Here is a 20,635-nt window from a genome sequence, read left to right as displayed (position 1 = left end):
CATCTAATGGAGAATTTGCATACAGGGAAACACCTATCTTGAGAGGGCCGGGGTCTAATAAAGGGGCCACTCATGGAACAGTATACAGATATTCTGCTGCACCGCGGACACAATGTATAGGCTGACAGAACAGAGACGAGAGCAGAACATTCCCCAATAGCTGTCCTGGTCATTTCCAATAAGAGCATATAAGTATATGACATATTGTTCTACATGGAACTCCCCAAGTGTCGGCTCATCACACTCTCTGTTATTTCCTTTGGACCTGCATGTAACATATCATCTCCATATATTAGTACACCTGGCATCTACACCAACTGGCGGCTGATTAAAAGTGAAACATGCGACTCGGCTATCAGGGGGAATTACCCCGCTCCGCTTCCTCTCCGCTTTCCCTTAAGTGACCACATTGACATTTGACGACAAATGCAAGAGGAAGCCGAAACTACAGATTCAGAGCAAACCACACGCAGCCACGTGCCGTGTATGTGAAGCAGGTCATGGTGCCGTGCATGTGAAGCAGGTCATGGTGCCGTGCATGTGAAGCAGGTCATGGTGCCGTGCATGTGAAGCACGTCATGGTGCCGTGCATGTGAAGCAGGTCATGGTGCCGTGCATGTGAAGCAAGTCATGGTGCTGTGTATGTGAAGCAGGTCATGGTGCTGTGTATGTGAAGCAGGTCATGGTGCTGTGTATGTGAAGCAGGTCATGGTGCCGTGCATGTGAAGCAGGTCATGGTGCCGTGCATGTGAAGCAGGTCATGGTGCCGTGCATGTGAAGCAGGTCATGGTGCCGTGCATGTGAAGCAGGTCATGGTGCCGTGCATGTGAAGCAGGTCATGGTGCCGTGCATGTGAAGCACGTCATGGTGCAGTGTATGTGAAGCAGGTCGTGGTGCCGTGCATGTGAAGCAGGTCATGGTGCCGTGCATGTGAAGCAGGTCATGGTGCCGTGCATGTGAAGCAGGTCATGGTGCCGTGCATGTGAAGCAGGTCATGGTGCCGTGCATGTGAAGCAGGTCATGGTGCCGTGCATGTGAAGCAGGTCATGGTGCCGTGCATGTGAAGCAGGTCATGGTGCCGTGCATGTGAAGCAGGTCATGGTGCCGTGCATGTGAAGCAGGTCATGGTGCCGTGCATGTGAAGCAGGTCATGGTGCCGTGCATGTGAAGCAGGTCATGGTGCCGTGCATGTGAAGCAGGTCATGGTGCCGTGTATGTGAAGCAGGTCGTGGTGCCGTGCATGTGAAGCAGGTCGTGGTGCCGTGTATGTGAAGCAGGTCGTGGTGCAGTGTATGTGAAGCAGGTCGTGGTGCAGTGCATGTGAAGCAGGTCGTGGTGCAGCGTATGTGAAGCAGGTCATGGTGCCGTGCATGTGAAGCAGGTCGTGGTGCCGTGCATGTGAAGCAGGTCATGGTGCCGTGCATGTGAAGCAGGTCATGGTGCCGTGCATGTGAAGCAGGTCATGGTATCGTGCATGTGAAGCAGGTCATGGTGCCGTGCATGTGAAGCAGGTCCTGGTGCTGTGTATGTGAAGCAGGTCATGGTGCCGTGTATGGTATGGCGGTAACAGACAGAGACCGAGGAGGCATATGGTAGTTAATTCTGCCACTTCATAGAAGAGTGATGATTACACTGAATAACTAGCAGTAGGCGATATGTAGCATTTAACCCTTGACACCTTCACACAAAGTTGGCTGACCTCATCAAAAGCGGGGGACACCAGTATCGACCGCGGTTTTGCTCCACCCTCCTATCTTGCCCTGCTCTCTGCTTAGAGGAGTCTGGGAAAGTTTTGACTTTACTTTTTGTTTCAAAAGCTAATAAAACGTCATGTGATTAAAAATGGAAACAAGAGAAGTGAATATTAAATATTAACAAAGCTCTTTAACTTTTTATGGGGACTGAAATGATGGAAGATCATAAGAGAGCGGAGTAATTATTTAAAGGGGTTATTCGCTTTGGAATTCCCTTTTTGTTAGAAGGGTGCTCCGATGATTAGTGATCAGCGTTAATCTTGGGGATTCCTGGAAGCAAATATTCAGTTTTTCTGCAGTGCCCCCGCAGGAGGAACGAAGTATTACACAGTTTTTACAACAGGCAGTCTGTGTAATGCACAGATATAACAGGTCCTCCTTGGTGTGAGATGCTCCTTGTAGCCAATTTTTTAACAGAAGTTTTTAAAAGTCCACGCAGATGTTGTCCTTGGTCAGATCTGCACCTAGTTTGCTGGAAGGCAAGAGTGCCAACCACTGAGCCACCGCGCCTCAGGAGGACACCACCAATACAAACTTTCTGATGCAACCCAGCCAAACTGAACTTTTGTAAAGTTTGCTCATCTCTACTCAAGAGGTTCTGATGCAGCTGCATTATTTGCTCCATACATACAGCACCCATCATGGCGCCACTTCTTTAAGTACGGAAGGGTTAAGCCCCTGCTTTTACCTCCGACTCAGTACAGACATGGTTTTTCCCATAAATGTTTTATAATTTGGTAAATCTACAAAGGCCGTGAAGGTAATTTCTCAGCTCAGAGAAAGCTAATGTGCAATATTCAGGCTGGCAGAAGTCGCGGTTGGCATTAAGTATACATTAGGTTCTGACGAGCCCCTCTACGAGCCATTAAAGGTCCGGAAACATGGCCACACTTTGTTCTACAGCTGCATATTCTCATTGTGGTGAATGTATTGTAAGACTCAGCTCCAGACGTGAATGAACATCAGGATTTCTCCGTAATGGAGGCGACCACAAGCATTTCTCCTACTACCGCCAGGCTCGTTGGTTTCCAGCCGGCTACGGCATTCACTACATCTACTAAATCATCATCTGTCAGCGAGGAGGAAGCTGTGACGTTCATTTTATTATCAGCTATTACAGGTTTATAACACTGAACAAACTCTTGGAGCATTATGTGGAGCATGCTTAGAAGACATCTACCTGTCCAGGTCATGGGGGTGCAGACCGGGCCAGGGCAAGGGTAATGGAGCAAATAATGCCAACCTCTGGGACGTGGACCCTACCGGAACCCCCCGAAAGGGGATCTTCTGTGGATGGAAACAACTCATCACTGGAAGGGGTCAGAGGAGGATGTCAGGAATCGTTGTGACCAACAGGACCTGCACAGTTAGGAGCTGCTTAATACAACACTGGAGCTCCAACTAACATGTCTGAACGCACAACTTGACGTTCCTTATGACAGATGGGCTATAACAGCAGATGACCAGTTCCTGAGCAGCGGAAAACCATCCCCTGGTCAGATGGATCCAGATTTCTGTTGCTCCGTGCTGATGGGAGGTCAGAATTTGGTGCAAGCAGCATGAATCGCTGACCCCTTCCTGTCAGCTGATCAGAACATGTCAGCACCTCCATCTAATCTACGGCAACTACAAGAAGCCTCCTGTCCACAGGGGCCGAGATTCCTGCACAACAATTTCATCACCTAATGGAAGCTACACCACGACAAATAACTGCAGTTTTAAAGGTCAAAGGAGCCCAAAGAGCTTCTAGATGGGGGTCTCTAATAAAGTGGCCATTCAGTGTATAATGACTTATACATGCCTCCAGTGATTCACGTATAACCTTTCACTGCGCAGTTATGGAGGGATAGGCAGATTCACAGTTGATATCACAGGTTGAGGTCAGGACAGACTGAGTTTATGCGAAAACAGAGAGAAAAGCACGGAGTCAAGGCAGATGGCAAATCATAGTCAAAGATCAAGCTGAGGTCAGGGCAGGAGAAGTTAGAAAAGCTAGGTATAAAGGTACAGAAAAAAAACAGGAGTCAATCAAGAATCAATAGCACCTTCAAAGAACTGAATCTATTGCTGAAGACCCTCCAGTGGGGCAGGATGCCTTAAATAAATGGAGAATCATTAAGATTGGTTGGGGACGGGAAGGTTCAGCACACACCCTAAGGGAGATCCTGTCAGCAGTGAGGAGAGTGCAGCATATGCCACATACATGGGACCGAAGATGCCACTGACCATGACGGATAGAAGGCGTTGAGAAGGACTGCCAGCCATGGGCCGCTGCCATAACACAAGTATTGCAGTAAACACAAGCTACTGTAGTAGTGAATTCAGGTGACATAACTGTATTTCGACAACGTGTACCAACTCACCATTGCTATTTCTCCTAGTCCCAGTTGTGCCCGTCCCAAAGTCTGCCAAGCCTCAACAAACTTTGGGTCCCTGCTGACGGCTTTCTCTGCAGCTTGTACTGCTGGGAAGATTTCCTGAAGACACAGAAGAGACTGAAAAGGAAAAATAAACAGAATGTTAAAGGTTTACATGTTGTTTGCACATACAGAGACTAGATATGTTGGATGCATAAGTTTATCCAGCGTAAGGTGACCTCCAGGGGGAGCAATCTGTAGACAGATTTTTTTACAGGCTCCTTGAGTTTGATAGGGGTTGTATTTGTCATTTGTCCGTATTCAGCTAGCTCCCCCTAGTGGCAGTCATGTACTGCGGAAACTCCTGAATTTCAGTCTATGCATTTATTTGTATTTCTGTGCTGATGCAGAAAAGTCAGACGCTCAAAACTAGATCATATATTAACGTGGCTTTACGGTTGGCACAACTGTGAAGCCATTATTGATCACCAGGGATTTCCCAAGAACAAAACATTACATGAGTGACGTGTGCCGGACGCGCCCTCCGCCCATTGTAAACCCTCTGCTTACGGCACAGATTGCAGAAGGACAGTTTATGGAGTTTACCAACAAGTGATTTACTGCTTGGAGGGTGAAGAGTGATGGTGGAGCTGTAAGGGAGAAGTGTTGAGGTTTGTGTAGGTCAGACAACAACACCAGTGACCCGCCAGAAAGAAATGGTATTTAGAGATCAGTTCCCTTTCTGCTCCATCGCCTCTCTGCAGTAACAGGAACTGATTGTAATCCATGTGTATATTGGCATTGTATCTGTATGCATTGTGTGTCTCTTTTTTACTTTTGTGTGTCATCCCTATGACAGCCATTCTTTTCTTGCAAGCCAAAAAAACTGAAGGAGGCATCAATTTTTTGAACACTGCTTAGTAATGATCTATGAAAAACGGAGCGCACACGGATGCCATTGGTAAGCTCCCATTTTCTTTGCACATCCATTGAAATGAATGGGTGACTGATGTCCAAGAAATTGGAGCAGAATAGGACAGGCTACGATTATTTAACACGGATCATCAGTCCTGTTGCATTGCATTGACTGTAATGGGTCAGCGTGCTGCCCGTGTGCCTTTTATATAAAAGAAAAAAGCTCTCTCACCATTTTCAAGATCCATGGTTGCTCTTAGTGAATGAGAACACTGTTGCTTACTTTCAGATGCGGTAACTCTGTACAAAACTAGTCCTGGTCTCAACTGAAGTCAATATAATTGTACCCAGTGCAGGCAATGCTCTGTGAGCTAAACAGCCCGGACTCCAGACTGATACATTGTACATAACTAGTCCTGCTCTTAACTGAGAGGTGGATACAGTTATATCCAGTGTAGACAATGCTCTGTGAGCTAAACAGCCCGGACTCCAGACTGATACATTGTACACAGCTAGTCCTGCTCTCAGCTGAGAAGTGAATACAATTGTATCCAGTGTAGACAATGCTCTGTGAGCTAAACAGCCTGGACTCCAGACTAATACATTGTACATAGCTAGTCCTGCTCTCAGCTGAGAAGTGGATACAATTGTATGCAGTGTAGACAATGCTCTGTGAGCGAAACAGCCTGGACTCCAGACTAATACATTGTACATAGCTAGTCCTGCTCTCAGCTGAGAAGTGGATACAATTGTATCCAGTGTAGACAATGCTCTGTGAGCTAAACAGCCCGGACTCCAGACTGATACATTGTACATAGCTAGTCCTGCTCTTAGCTGAGAAGTGAATACAATTGTATCCAGTGTAGACAATGCTCTGTGAGCTAAACAGCCCAGACTCCAGACTGATACATTGTACATAGTCTTGCTCACAGCTGAGAATGGGATACAATTGTATCCAGTGTAGACAATGCTCTGTGAGCTAAACAGCCCGGACTCCAGACTGATACATTGTACATAGCTAGTCCTGCTCTCAGCTAAGAAGTGGATACAATTATATCCAGTGTAGACAATGCTCTGTGAGCTAAACACATCAACAGCTGCACAAATCTTTCTGCTAATTTACTACAATGTATTAGTCTGGAGTCTAGGACAAAGACAGCATAGACAGAGAAGGGCCCTTGTGCAAGAACAGTGTATGGGTCCCTTGCTCTTTCTTCGCTCAGCATAGAGCATCTCTAATACCTCTCTAATTACAAAAAGTATTGTAAGCTATAAAATTCATTAGCTAATGGCCAAACATAACAACTAAAGGACAGTAGGAAGCTGAGAACTGCTTTACAGGCGGCTTCCTACCCTACGTAGGGCAGCTGCATAGGTTGCACATATCGCATGTCCTCCTGCCCTACTCCGGGGACCCGACACAAGCCAATCCATAATATATTGTATAATATACCCTATGTGAGCATGCAGAGGTGATAAATTATAGGGCGCGGTTATTATGATGGTCCTCTTCACATAGACAGGAACACCAGAATTGCAGCGAGATCTGGAAGGCCACTAAAATCAATAGGCGCCCAATAATTTCATTAGATGACCAGTAAGAGCTGATGGCCGGGGGACAGAGACATGAAGTGCATTTCTTTTTTCATTTTCAGCCAGCAGCAGGTTGTGCGCCGCTCGTACCGCACTCAAATGTTAATAAATCTCCATTGTTTAAAGTCACGGTAGTGTAGAAAAGTAATACTGCGCCGCGCCATCTGCGTCCGGAGATCGCAGCTCGGGACTGGGAGATATTTTGCGGACGGCCTTGCATCAAACTATAATATTTTAGGATTATTTGGTGCTGAAATCTTTAAGCAGGGGAAATCCTGACTGTGGGCTCAGATATAAGGTTACTGGGTGATTGTAGCTGTTGGAGCAGGGAGCGTTGTTTTGTAGACCAGCATCAGCTATTGAGGGTCACCAACACACATTTATGTGTTTTCGGGATCCAATGAGCGTTAAGTGTGAAGGCAAAATGTTACCAAAAAAAGTTGGGAGCCAATCAGGGTTTGGTGGGAGGCGCACGCTGGACAAGCACACCCCTTCTGCAAAGTGGTTGACCACTTGTTGGAAGACGATTACCTGCTCATACCAGACGATAATTAATCAGCCAGCGACTAATTTTAGGTGAGGTGAAATGCAGCGACTATTGAACGCATTCTCATACTTACATGAAACAACCGTTGCCTACATTCACTCAATCAGGTGACAATAGTTGTCCCGTGTAAAGGCATCTCATATTATTAAATGTGGGAGAAAATTGGAGCCCCCAGAGGAAAGTCATACAAAAATATGGAGAACATACAAACTCTATGCAGATGTTGTCAATGGTTGGATTTGAACAAAAGACCCCAACGCTGCAAGGCAACAGTGCAAAACCTCTTGATGATTGGTTGGCGAAAGCCAGAAGAAGACAAGTAAGAAGAAAGAGGGCAAATGAATAAACCTATTTTTACTCCCGTTATCCAATCGGTTCAGGTCATTAGAATTCCCCATTATTTTTGAAAAATTGGGCCAATGATATCAAAAACTGATTATTCTACTAATCGCTCATCACTAACATCTTTGTTTGCAACCTTTTCTTTATTGCGCCAATATCTAAAAAAAGTAACAACTTTTCAAATTGTCTTGATGATCATTTTGTGTCTACAGCTCCTAGAGATAGAAAGGTATATTACTGCAACCATATAAAGCTTGTTTGTAGTCTGTTACCATGGAGACACATAGGTCTGTATAGAAGCTGTAGACACAAAATGGGTGGAGATATTTAAATTGGGACTATTTGCATAGTTGCTTCTTTTTTACCGCATTGCAGTATCCAAATCAAGCGGCGACTTCATCTTTTTCCCAATGGAAATACAACAGATATATCACATGCTAACAGGATTCCCCGACTTTGCACGGGTCTATTTTATGTAACTTTGTTGTTTCTGTGGGCGTTTAAAAACCTTGTTTGCTACTGATACGAAGCCAACATATCCAATAAAGTGAACGATTTACGAGAAGGATGGCTGTTCCAAGCTGACACCAGTAATTTTCCGGGAATGGCCTTGCATCTTGTCAATTGTCATCACTACAGAAACTCGGACAGGTAACTGTAGTCTCTTGAAGTACAATGGCGAGTGCCGGTCATCCTGGATTAGAGGGACGAGAGGAATAGAGAACGGCCGGCCAGTATTGTAGCCCCAATCACATGAGGAGTACATTGTTTGACAAAGAGTTGGGTCACACTGCAAAGTCACAGTGCATCTAAATTTCTCAACAGTGTTATCGGAGCTCCAGCTTTCACTTCTCATTGGTGTGTCGGTATTACAGTCGGTTCCAAGGAATACAAAAAACACAACAGGGTATTGTACACTAACCTCTAACCTCAACATTGATTACTGGTCTCAACAGAAGTGCATATGAAAGGTTGTCCTGGCATCTCTTTAAAAAATTGAGCATTGATCGCATTTGCTGCATCGTTCCTGGGAGCCAAAATTATTCATTCGCAAAGTGAAGAATAGTAAATGTCCCTGTCAGGGAGAGAGAGGGAGGACCTCGACCAATCCCGCCTCTGATTTGTTGGATCGACTAATCGGAGTGCTTTCGCCGCTGCCAATTGTCAGGGCAGAGCCTCTATTGATCACTCTATTAGAATTGCAAGCGCAGAGTTGTTAGAATACAGGTGGATTTGTACCCAGCTTTCCAAGCCTTCTGCACACATGTAGAACTAAAGCTCAAATCACCCGCTGATCTGGTCTAACGCTTCCAGCTCTCTGCTATACCCACAAACACACTCACTGCCACCACCAGCTTTTAAAGGTAACCTGGAACCCAGATTATAAATTACGAACACAATTTTTGGAGTTATGGTTTGTTTTAAAAAGGGCAAGGTTTGACTAATAAATTGCAAATTTATTCTAGAAAAAAAGACTAGCAGGGCAAATATTGATATGTACAAATATATACAGAAAAAGATGTTACAATGGAGATAAGGTTACAGGTATACACAACAGACAGTATACACCATTTGGGGGTGTTCTGGGGCTCATACCTTCATAAATTTGGATACTATTAATGAAGTTCTGTGGTGTTTCTGATTTTTTGCATATATAATGCGAAAAGAAAGTCCTAGAGAGCTAAAACCTGACCTAAAACATTCTGAAGCGTCTGATTTACCTATGTGGCAAATTTGGCGCAGATTGGTCCAGTGATTTGGTCGTGCATAAAGAACAGACAACAGAAAGCCATTGTTTTACATAAAAATATGGATTATTCAGTTGGAAACGCGTAAGTGCCAAGCTGCACATTTTGTTTTTGGATCCATAATCTGCTTTTATTGTGGTTGTTAAATTAAAGCACTGGAAGGCTCTCAGCTTTTGCCGGACTGATCTTGCTTTCAGATCTTGCATTTATGTTCATAATTCAGTATTTTTAGATTTTCCTCTGCTATGAATTTCATAATTTTATTAGGTCCAAATAGACAATTAAATGTTTTAGTGGTTGAGGCGTCATTATCTCTGCTTTCCCAAACGGGCCAGGAATCAGCTAAAATCATGTGGAAATGATCCGTTTTACGGTTTTTCTCCCACACGAGTCCTTTTTGTCTCCATGTTACATAACGTTTCCCTGGCAGAGTCCGGTCTGCGCTCGTCACATCACACACACCAAGACCCGCGGTTTGCTTGACTCCTCTGAACGTGATTTTTTTTATAAGGTTGCAATTAAATAAAGAACATAAAATAAGTGAGATGAAACATCAATGGAAGAACGCGGCTGAAATAAGACAAAGGGTTCAAATGTCACATTATAATGTTTGGAAAATTCCGGTGGTTCTACAAGAGCCGTAGAGTGAGACCTCTCCAAAAGACCACCCGTTGGAGAGGACCACCTCTGTCTTTATTTACATCTGCATTGGGAATTCTGTTTTTCTATTCCGTCATGGGAACAGAAAAACAAAATGCAAGCTGGGAACGGATCCATCACACAATGGACATGAACAGCGCCCAACGAGATCCATCATGGTTTCCATTATTTTATGCGAAATAGTGCAGCATGTTGGATGGAGGCTCCTAATGGAGTCCAACGATAATGGCCATCCTTCCTAAGATGATTACCCACCTAGAAGACCACTTATCAATCCAATTTTGGATTGCCATCTTAACTATTACTAATTATTAACTACTACTAATTAGCCATAGAAATATATCTTGTACTCCCAATTTTCACAATAGAGCAAGCACAAAAAGCTGACATTTACGGTCATTCACTTGTCAGCTTTGCTGTATAGACTGAGACATGTAAGCAGTGTTATCTGATTATCACTACAGACATGTACTGGCAGCTGTCTTGTACTGTGGAGGCCTAAATAAAGATGGATAGTAGCTATACACTATGTACACAGATCAGGTTCTGTATGCAGCTGTACGGTCACTCCCTGCTCTTTGGAGGAGAGGATTGTACTCCATCACTTCTTGTCTTCTGTAGCTCACTTGTCAGCTTTGCTGTACAGAATGGGGCATAATACACAGAGTCATCTCATTATCATAAGAGCACGTTGGAGTTACTTACAGCTCTAAAGTACTGCTGGAGGCCTAGATAAAGCTATAGTAACGTTATACACTATACAGAGACAAGTCTCTGTATGCAGCACCCGTTACATGCTGGATTTCGTGACTCTTTCCCTTCAGAGTGTGGTACGTTGAATTATATTAAGTTTCAGTCAATATGCCAACAATCCTTAGAATAAGACTATGTAGATGTTAGAAGAGGATTTGATTGGAGAAAATCTTACAGCTGACACACGTGCTTAGCTTTTCTGTAAACACACTATAAATGTCAGGGAGTCTTCCACCATTCAGGAGCTCATGTCAGCTGGCATCGCTGTGTGATCGCTCTTGTACTACTGGCATCTTGAGTGGTAGCGTTCCACGTCTTATCTTTCTGTCTGTCATCGGCTCCTCCGGACAACCTCAGTATCTTCTACACTTTTATAACCTTATGATGATCTTTTTACACTCCTATGCCACAATAAATCTGTTATTTATCTTCTAACTTATCTGTTCATTGGGATCGCCAGGTCCCCACGCAGAGCTACACCCTGTCACGCCCTGCTGCATTTCAAAAGTCAAGCATCACGCTTTCAAAACCACTGAAAAAATGTATCATCGGAACACGACAGATTATTTTATCAGTTTTTTATTACAAACGTTGTATATTTTATAGAGATTTTGTTACTATCCACATAAAAGCTGGAACACTGTAATGGGGGTGCCCGGCACCCTCTCTTACACATGGCAGCAGCTCTGCCGCCATATAATGCAGCCAGGAGCACTATGTATTAAGCCCCGCCGCCTCCAGTCTGGTACCTGGCCCGAAAGGGGAGTGGGGAAACAGAAATTGACGAGTGCGGACAAGTGTCATTTGTTCCCCTCCGCTGGCCAGAGCCTCGCTGGGGCTAGTTGCAGAAGGCGCATGGAGGCACCTGTGTGAGCGGCCCTGCAGTGGGGGGAATGGCTGGAACTGCGACTGCCATGTTACTGAAGCTGCTCGGAGGCTGAAGAAGGGGAATTCCGCCACCGGTAATGATGTGGGCGGCGATACGAATAGCGTGTCACCAGCCAGAAGATCAGCCCCTCTGAAACGGACAATGTATAATGGGTCCCAGGCCTCACCTAGGTCCTGCCCACTTACAATTTAGGCAGCCATCAAGGGGGCATAAAAAGCGAATTTAGAACTGCGTCACAAAGAGATGCAGCAGGGAGGGAGAACAGCAGTGGCGGTGCCCAGGACTACATTGTGAGAGGGCCAACAACAGACAGCAAGCAGATGTGGCAGCTGCTGCGGAGGATGGAGAGCGGCCTGGGCCCCATGAAAAGGGAAAGCCATGGAAAGAGCACAGAAGACTGAGGCCGGAAGATGAGCACCGAAAGGGCCCATAGACCGGGGCAGAACAAAAGACACAGACCGCATGGAAAGAGAGGGAGACTCCCTTCCTGCATGGGACTCGGTCCCAGAAGAGGACAGCTACATAGAGCCAAGCCAAACTAAAGGAAAAGATGCCAGACGTGAGACCGGTCTCGAATGTCTGAGTGTGTGAACACTAGAGGCACTTGACTCAAAAGGTTAATATGTTACTGATTATGCACTTGTTATGCGAGGGCTAAAGAGGTGTACTGGACATGCAGGGGTTAACAATGGGCATGTACAAAGGCAAGTTACAGTAGATGAAGTGATGGACCGCTTTTTTGATGACTAGTATGCACCCATGGTGCAGGGAGTCCGCGAATAGACAGAGATCTGAAACTATGTATAGATGAGAGCTAGGGTCTGTATAATGTGACGACGGCCCCCAGGGTGCCTTGAGGCCGGGGTGTTACAGTGTGCCGTGTACCTCTGAAACTAAAGTATGCGGCGTTTCAATGCCGGACCAAGATGGCGGCCTATTGTAAGTGTGACTTCCGATTACAGTTATTATACGTAAAATATCTGGTTTCAGTTCATTAAAGTTTCTGTCTATGAAAAAAATTCTGGCCTCCATCTCTGTCTGCCACCTGATGTGCCATCCTGAACCTGTTGTCGCACCTCCACCCTGCAACAATACTGCAGTTCTCACACTGGCCACTAGAGCACACAATAGGCTGAGACTTTCTGTTTTCTGCAGATCACTTGTTAGCTTTGCTGTATAGGCTGGAACACATGAACAGTGTCATTTCACAATCATTAGAGAGTGTGTGTGTTTAGGGGGGGTTACTGACAGCTCTATTGTACTGCTGAAAGGTAAGATAGCAGCACACAGATAGTATATCTCTGTATACAGGTCCTCTGTCATTCTCTGGTCTCTGGACGAGGGACTGTACTCTATCACTTCCAGGACACTGCAATTAACTATGATATTTCTCAGTCAATTGACTCCCAATCATTGTAAATGCAATAAAGTGTACATCCTGTCGCAAAGTCTATACAGACAGTAAATGTGTGTCCAATATGGCCACCCCAGGGAAGTTTTCAAAAAGAAAAACTAAATATCTACACCACTTATATAGTAGTAAATTCTTGGCAGCACCCTTGCTCAGCTGTGCGCCCCACCGCTCCATTCACTGACTTCCTGAATGCATGGTCAGCCTCTGCTGGCAGGATGGGTATTGGGGAACCCCGTTTTGGAAACAGGTGAGCAATGTATTCTGCAAAGTTCGAGTGTTACGTAGAGATGAATGGGGCAGCAGCATGTATGATTGACTCGGGGGCAGACACTCGAGACCCCATTCTTGTGATTGGTGGAGGTCCTAGCATTCAGATTAAACCTCTCTAGAAGAATGTAGTAAAGTGACCACTTCCTCCCCATTCTACTGTAAGAGAAGTCCAACACCCCGATGACAGAGGCCCCTTGGTACACAACGCCTGGTGAATTAAGGGCCACGGGTGATCAATGACATAACACAGAGCGGCATAAAATAATATGGCCGACTCCATAGGCTGAGAACACTAAGACAAAGAAAAATAACTGAATTAAAGGGGTTGTCCCGCGCCGAAACGGGTTTTTTTTTTTTTTAAACCCCCCCCCCCCCCGTTCGGCGCGAGACAACCCCGATGCAGGGGTTAAAAATACCACCCGCACAGCGCTTACCTGAATCCCGGCGGTCCGGCGTCTTCATACTTACCTGCTGAAGATGGCCGCCGGGATCCTCTGTCTTCATGGACCGCAGGGCTTCTGTGCGGTCCATTGCCGATTCCAGCCTCCTGATTGGCTGGAATCGGCACGTGACGGGGCGGAGCTACACGGAGCCCCATAGAGAACAGGAGAAGACCCGGACTGCGCAAGCGCGGCTAATTTGGCCATCGGAGGGCGAAAATTAGTCGGCACCATGGAGACGAGGACGCCAGCAACGGAGCAGGTAAGTATAAAACTTTTTATAACTTCTGCATGGCTCATAATTAATGCACAATGTACATTACAAAGTGCATTATTATGGCCATGCAGAAGTGTATAGACCCACTTGCTGCCTCGGGACAACCCCTTTAAGGAAAAGTGATTTGGAACAAGGAGGCAATAAAGTCGAGACGGTAACGGCTACGTAAAAACCAATCTTCGCGTTGGATTATGAGATCTGTACGAGAGCGGTCATCTCCGGCAATAACACAACAAATAGTATCTGCCATCGTCTCCAGAGGAGCAATATAATAAATCAGATCACATTAGCTGACAACGGCCATTGGTGGCTCAGCGGGTCCAATGCTCCTGCGGGTGGCCGCACAATGAACCGTGCCACCTCAAGGGCGGCTACACACCGAATAACAGAATACACATTACCAGTTTATGGCTTTGTACTTGGTGCCGCCATTGCTGCGAGATCTGCAGACATACAACAATGATACTCATTACCCGTATATAAGACAGGGTAGGTGAATTGGTGACGCCTCGCTTCCTAAAATATGCGCCAAAATCCAAATGTGCATGTATTAGCCAGATTTTGGTGCAGATATTGACACAGACCGTACCCGGATATGAAGAGGTGAGATCCGCACTGAAGCTCCGCAGCGCAAATCTGTGTCAAAATCTGCCCCAAAATCCACTTGTCAGATGCGAACGAGGCCTTATGGGTTTATAGATTTGTTTTTAGGCTCCATTCACAGCGGATCGGCACCAATATCAGCCCTAAATCCATTTTTATTACTTCCGTGTGTCATCTGTTTTTCTTGAGGGCAAAAAAAAAAAAAAAATGGAAGAAGGGACAACTTATTTTCTAGCGTTGCTTTTGAACAATCTGTAAAAAGCAACGTGCCCATGGATGTCACTCACTGAGTGGCTGTGATTGTGCTGGCGCTCGATAAGCCAATGACAGCGCTCGCTTTGCTGGAGGAGGGGTATTCAATGCCACGTCACCAGAAGCTGAAATGGCAGACAGGGAGGAAACTGCAGGTTGCGGCAGCGCCGCCAGGGACCATCAGGACGCCACGGACCAGGTGAGTATAGGCCCCTGCCCCCTGAAAATAAGACACTGTGCCTCTTTTAGGGCAAAAATTAATATAAGACAGTGTCTTATTTTTTGGTAAACAGGGTAAGATCGATAGCATTGTTTTTTTCCCTTTCTGTGAGGTCTTGTATTTTGCTTTAGAGTTGTATTTTTTTATCGGTACCATCTTGAGGTACAGGTCACTTTAGGATTGCTTTTTATTGTGTTATTTGGAAGGCAAACAAAAACAGAAAACAGCAATTCTAGCATAAGTTTTTTTAATTATTTTTACGGCGTTCACCACGTGCGATAAGTATTTTTGTTGTCTGGGTCGTTACTAGAGATGAGCGAACGCGTTCGTCCGAGCTTGATATTCGTGCGAATATTAGGGTGTTCGGGATGTTCGTTATTCGTGACGAACACCATGCGGTGTTCTGGTTACTTTCACTTCCTTCCCTGAGACGTTAGCGCGCTTTTCTGGCCAATTGAAAGACAGGGAAGGCATTACAACTTCCCCCTGCAACGTTTAAGCCCTATACCACCCCCCTGCTGTGAGTGGCTGGCGAGATCAGGTGTTCGCCTAATATAAAAGTCGGCCCCTCCCGCGGCTCGCCTCAGATGCGGTGTGAGTTAGATGAGGGACAGTGCTGTTTATACCGGAGCTGCTGTAGGGAAAGAATTGGTAGTTAGTGTAGGCTTCAAGACCCCCCAAAGGTCCTTATTAGGGCCACTGATAGCTGTGTGTTGGCTGCTGTTAGCAGTGGCAATTTTTTTTTTCTCAAAATCGCCTCTGCAGACCGTTGCACCTGGCATTAGGGACAGAAGTGCTGCATAGGCAGGGAGAGTGTTAGGAGTGAGTGTAGCCTTCAAGAACCTCAACGGTCCTTTCTAGGGCCATATTTATCCGTGTGCAGTACTGTCCAGGCTGCTGTTAGCTGTGCTGCATTTTTTTTGGGCTTCTCAAAATCGCCTCTGCAGAGCATTCCACCCTCCATTGATACTGCAGGGAAAGAATTGTATAGGCAGGGCCACAACACAGTTATTATTCATAGAATATACGCAGTGCTGCCTTTTGGTGGAAAAACAAGTGAAAACAAATCTATTTGTCCAGCCTCTGTCCGTCCTTACGGGCGGTGGACACGTGTGAGCTGCGTGAAAAACATTGCTAAATCATACGCACCCAGCTACGCTTTACTGCTGGCTTCGCCATTTGCTTTCCTTAATTGGGAAAAAAAATACCTGCTCTGCCACAGTTATAATAACTCTGCTACCCTCACGTTCTGTGACACATTAGCAGGGACACAGCACAGTTATTAAACTTCTCATGTTCATTGAATATACGCAGTGCTGCCTTTTGGTGGAAAAACAAGTGAAAACAAATCTATTTGTCCAGCCTCTGTCCGTCCTTACGGGCGGTGGACACGTGTGAGCTGCGTGAAAAACATTGCTAAATCATACGCACCCAGCTACGCTTTACTGCTGGCTTCGCCATTTGCTTTCCTTAATTGGGAAAAAAAATACCTGCTCTGCCACAGTTATAATAACTCTGCTACCCTCACGTTCTGTGACACATTAGCAGGGACACAGCACAGTTATTAAACTTCTCATGTTCATTGAATATACGCAGTGCTGCCTTTTGGTGGAAAAACAAGTGAAAACAAATCTATTTGTCCAGCCTCTGTCCGTCCTTACGGGCGGTGGACACGTGTGAGCTGCGTGAAAAACATTGCTAAATCATACGCACCCAGCTACGCTTTACTGCTGGCTTCGACATTTGCTTTCCTTAATTGGGAAAAAAAATACCTGCTCTGCCAGAGTTATAATAACTCTGCTACCCTCACGTTCTGTGACACATTAGCAGGGACACAGCACAGTTATTAAACTTCTCATGTTCATTGAATATACGCAGTGCTGCCTTTTGGTGGAAAAACAAGTGAAAACAAATCTATTTGTCCAGCCTCTGTCCGTCCTTACGGGCGGTGGACACGTGTGAGCTACGTGAAAAACATTGCTAAATCATACGCACCCAGCTACGCTTTACTGCTGGCTTCGCCATTTGCTTTCCTTAATTGGGAAAAAAAATACCTGCTCTGCCAGAGTTATAATAACTCTGCTACCCTCACGTTCTGTGACACATTAGCAGGGACACAGCACAGTTATTAAACTTCTCATGTTCATTGAATATACGCAGTGCTGCCTTTTGGTGGAAAAACAAGTGGAAACAAATCTATTTGTCCAGCCTCTGTCCGTCCTTACGGGCGGTGGACACGTGTGAGCTGCGTGAAAAACATTGCTAAATCATACGCACCCAGCTACGCTTTACTGCTGGCTTCGCCATTTGCTTTCCTTAATTGGGAAAAAAAATACCTGCTCTGCCAGAGTTATAATAACTCTGCTACCCTCACGTTCTGTGACACATTAGCAGGGACACAGCACAGTTATTAAACTTAGATTATTCATTCACTAGAGGCAGTGGGGCCTTTCGTTTTCCAAAAAGGGAAAAAATTATATTTGGCCTGCAGTCTTGCGCCAATTTATTTCCTGCCTGTGAAATCAAATCACTGGTAATACAGCATGCTGAGGGGTAGGGGTAGGCCTAGAGGACGTGGACGCGGCCGAGGACGCGGAGGGCCAAGTCAGGGTGTGGGCACAGGCCGAGCTCCTGATCCCGGTGTGTCGCAGCCGACTGCTGCGCGATTAGGAGAGAGGCACGTTTCTGGCGTCCCCACATTCATCGCCCAATTAATGGGTCCACGCGGGAGACGGTTATTAGAAAATGAGCAGTGTGAGCAGGTCCTGTCCTGGATGGCAGAAAGTGCTTCGAGCAACCTATCGTCAACACGCAGTTCTGCGCCGTCCACTGCTGCAAATCCGAATCCTCTGTCTGCTGCTCCTCCTTCCTCCCAGCCTCCTCACTCCACTACAATGACACCTGCTCAGGAGCGGGAACACTCCCAGGAACTGTTCTCGGGCCCCTGCTTAGATTGGGCAGCAGCGGTTCCTCTCCCACCAGAGGAGTTTATCGTCACTGATGCCCAACCATTCGAAAGTTCCCGGGGTCCGAGGGAAGAGGCTGGGGACTTCCGCCAACTGTCTCAACAACTTTCTGTGGGTGAGGAGGACGATGACGATGAGACACAGTTGTCTTGCAGTGAGGTAGTAGTAAGGGCAGTAAGTCCAAGGGAGCAGCGCACAGAGGATTCGGAGGAAGAGCAGCAGGACGATGAGGTGACTGACCCCACCTGGTGTGCAACGCTTACTCAGGAGGACAGGTCTTCAGAGGGGGAGTCAAGGGCATCAGCAGGGCAGGTTGCAAGAGGCAGTGCGGTGGCCAGGGGTAGAGGCAGGGCCAGACCGAATAATCCACCAAGTGTTTCCCAAAGCGCCCCCTCGCGCCATGCCACCCTGCAGAGGCCGAGGTGCTCTAAGGTCTGGCAGTTTTTCACAGAGACGCCTGACGACCGACGAACAGTGGTGTGCAACCTTTGTTGCGCAAAGCTCAGCCGGGGAGCCACCACCACCAGCCTCACCACCACCACCATGCGCAGACATATGATGGCCAAGCACCCCACAAGGTGGGACGAAGGCCGTTCACCGCCTTCGGTTTGCACCCCTGCCTCTCCCCCTGTGCCCCAACCTGCCACTGAGATGCAACCCCCCTCTCAGGACACAGGCACTACCGCCTCATGGCCTGCACCCACACCCTCATCTCCGCTGTCCTCGGCCCCATCCAGCAGTGTAGTTCAGCGCACCGTTCAGCCGTCGCTTGCGCAAGTGTTCGAGCGCAAGCGCAAGTACGCCGCCACGCACCCGCACGCTCAAACGTTAACCGTCCGCATAGCAAAATTCATCAGCCTTGAGATGCTGCCGTATAGGGTTGTGGAAACTGAGTCCTTCAAAAGTATCATGGAGGCGGCGGCCCCGCGCTACTCAGTTCCCAGTCGCCACTACTTTTCCCGATGTGCCGTCCCAGCCCTGCACGACCACGTCTCCCGCAACATTGTGCGCGCCCTCACCAACGCGGTTACTGCCAAGGTCCACTTAACTACGGACACGTGGACAAGCACAGGCGGGCAGGGCCACTACATCTCCCTGACGGCACATTGGGTGAATTTAGTGGAGGCTGGGACAGAGTCAGAGCCTGGGACCGCTCACGTCCTACCCACCCCCAGAATTGCGGGCCCCAGCTCGGTGCTGGTATCTGCGGAGGTGTATGCTTCCTCCACTAAAGCACCCTCCTCCTCCTCCTCCTCCTCTGTCTCGCAATCAAGATGTGTTAGCAGCAGCATGTCGCCAGCAGTCGGTGTCGCGCGGTGTGGCAGCACAGCGGTGGGCAAGCGTCAGCAGGCCGTGCTGAAACTACTCAGCTTAGGCGATAAGAGGCACACGGCCCACGAACTGCTGCAGGGTCTGACAGAGCAGACCGACCGCTGGCTTGCGCCGCTGAGCCTCCAACCGGGCATGGTCGTGTGTGACAACGGGCGTAACCTGGTGGCGGCTCTGCAGCTTGGCAGCCTCACGCACGTGCCATGCCTGGCCCACGTCTTTAATTTGGTGGTTCAGTGGTTTCTGAAAAGCTACCCACGCTTGTCAGACCTGCTCGTAAAGGCGCGCCGGCTCTGCGCACATTTCCGCAAGTCCCACACGGACGCTGCCACCCTGCGCACCCTGCAACATCACTTTAAGCTGCCAGTGCACCGACTGCTGTGCGACGTGCCCACACGGTGGAACTCTACGCTCCACATGTTGGCCAGGCTCTATGAACAACGTAGAGCTATAGTCGAATACCAACTCCAACATGGGCGGCGCAGTGGGAGTCAGCCTCCTCAATTCCTTTCAGAAGAGTGGGCCTGGTTGGCAGACATCTGCCATGTCCTTGGTAATTTTGAGGAGTCTACCCAGGTGGTGAGCGGCGATGCTACAATCATTAGCGTCACCATTCCTCTGCTATGCATCTTGAGAAATTCCCTGCAAACCATAAAGGCAGCTGCTTTGCGCTCGGAAACGGGGGCGGGGGAAGACAGTATGCCGCTGGATAGTCAGGGCACCCTCCTGTCTATTTCTCAGCGCGTACAGGAGGAGGAGGAGGAGCATGAGGAGGATGAGGAGGAGGGGGAAGAGACAGCTTGGGCCGCTGCTGACGGTACACCGGCTGATTGCCTGTCATCCTTTCAGCGTGTATGGCCTGAGGAGGAGGAGGAGGAGGAGGAGGATCCTGAAAGTGATCTTCCTAGTGAAGACAGCCATGTGTTGCGTACAGGTACCCTGGCACACATGGCTGACTTCATGTTAGGATGCCTTTCTCGTGACCCTCGCGTTGCACGCATTCTGGCCACGACGGATTACTGGGTGTACACACTGCTCGATCCACGGTATAAGGAGAACCTGCCCACTCTGATTCCCGAAGAGGAAAGGGGTTCGAGAGTGTTGCTATACCACAGGACCCTTGCGGACAAGCTGATGGTAAAATTCACAGCCGACAGCGCTAGTGGCAGAAGGCGCAGTACCGAGGGCAAGGTAGCAGGGGATGTGCGTAGATCGAGCAGCATGTACATCCCAGGCAGTGCAACAGTCTTTAAGGGCCTGGCCAGCTTTATGGCTCCCCACCAAGACTGTGTCACCGCTCCCCAGT

General features: G+C 47.5%; 1 protein-coding gene across 1 annotated transcript in view; it reads right to left on the bottom strand.

Annotated features, from left to right (window-relative positions):
* TTC33 (tetratricopeptide repeat domain 33) overlaps window positions 1-20,635 on the bottom strand; it is a 164,777-nt gene that overhangs the window by 27,917 nt on the left and 116,225 nt on the right. Inside the window, exon 4 of the mRNA XM_066602390.1 lies at window positions 4,118-4,249. Coding sequence (XP_066458487.1) covers window positions 4,118-4,249 — 132 coding nt within the window. The remainder of the gene's footprint in view (window positions 1-4,117; window positions 4,250-20,635) is intronic.

The sequence above is a fragment of the Eleutherodactylus coqui genome, chromosome 5, assembly GCF_035609145.1.
Source record: "Eleutherodactylus coqui strain aEleCoq1 chromosome 5, aEleCoq1.hap1, whole genome shotgun sequence".
NCBI classification, from domain to species: domain Eukaryota; kingdom Metazoa; phylum Chordata; class Amphibia; order Anura; family Eleutherodactylidae; genus Eleutherodactylus; species Eleutherodactylus coqui.
The sequence above is the reverse complement of the archived record's forward strand: the minus strand, read 5'-3'. Positions and strand labels throughout refer to the sequence as shown.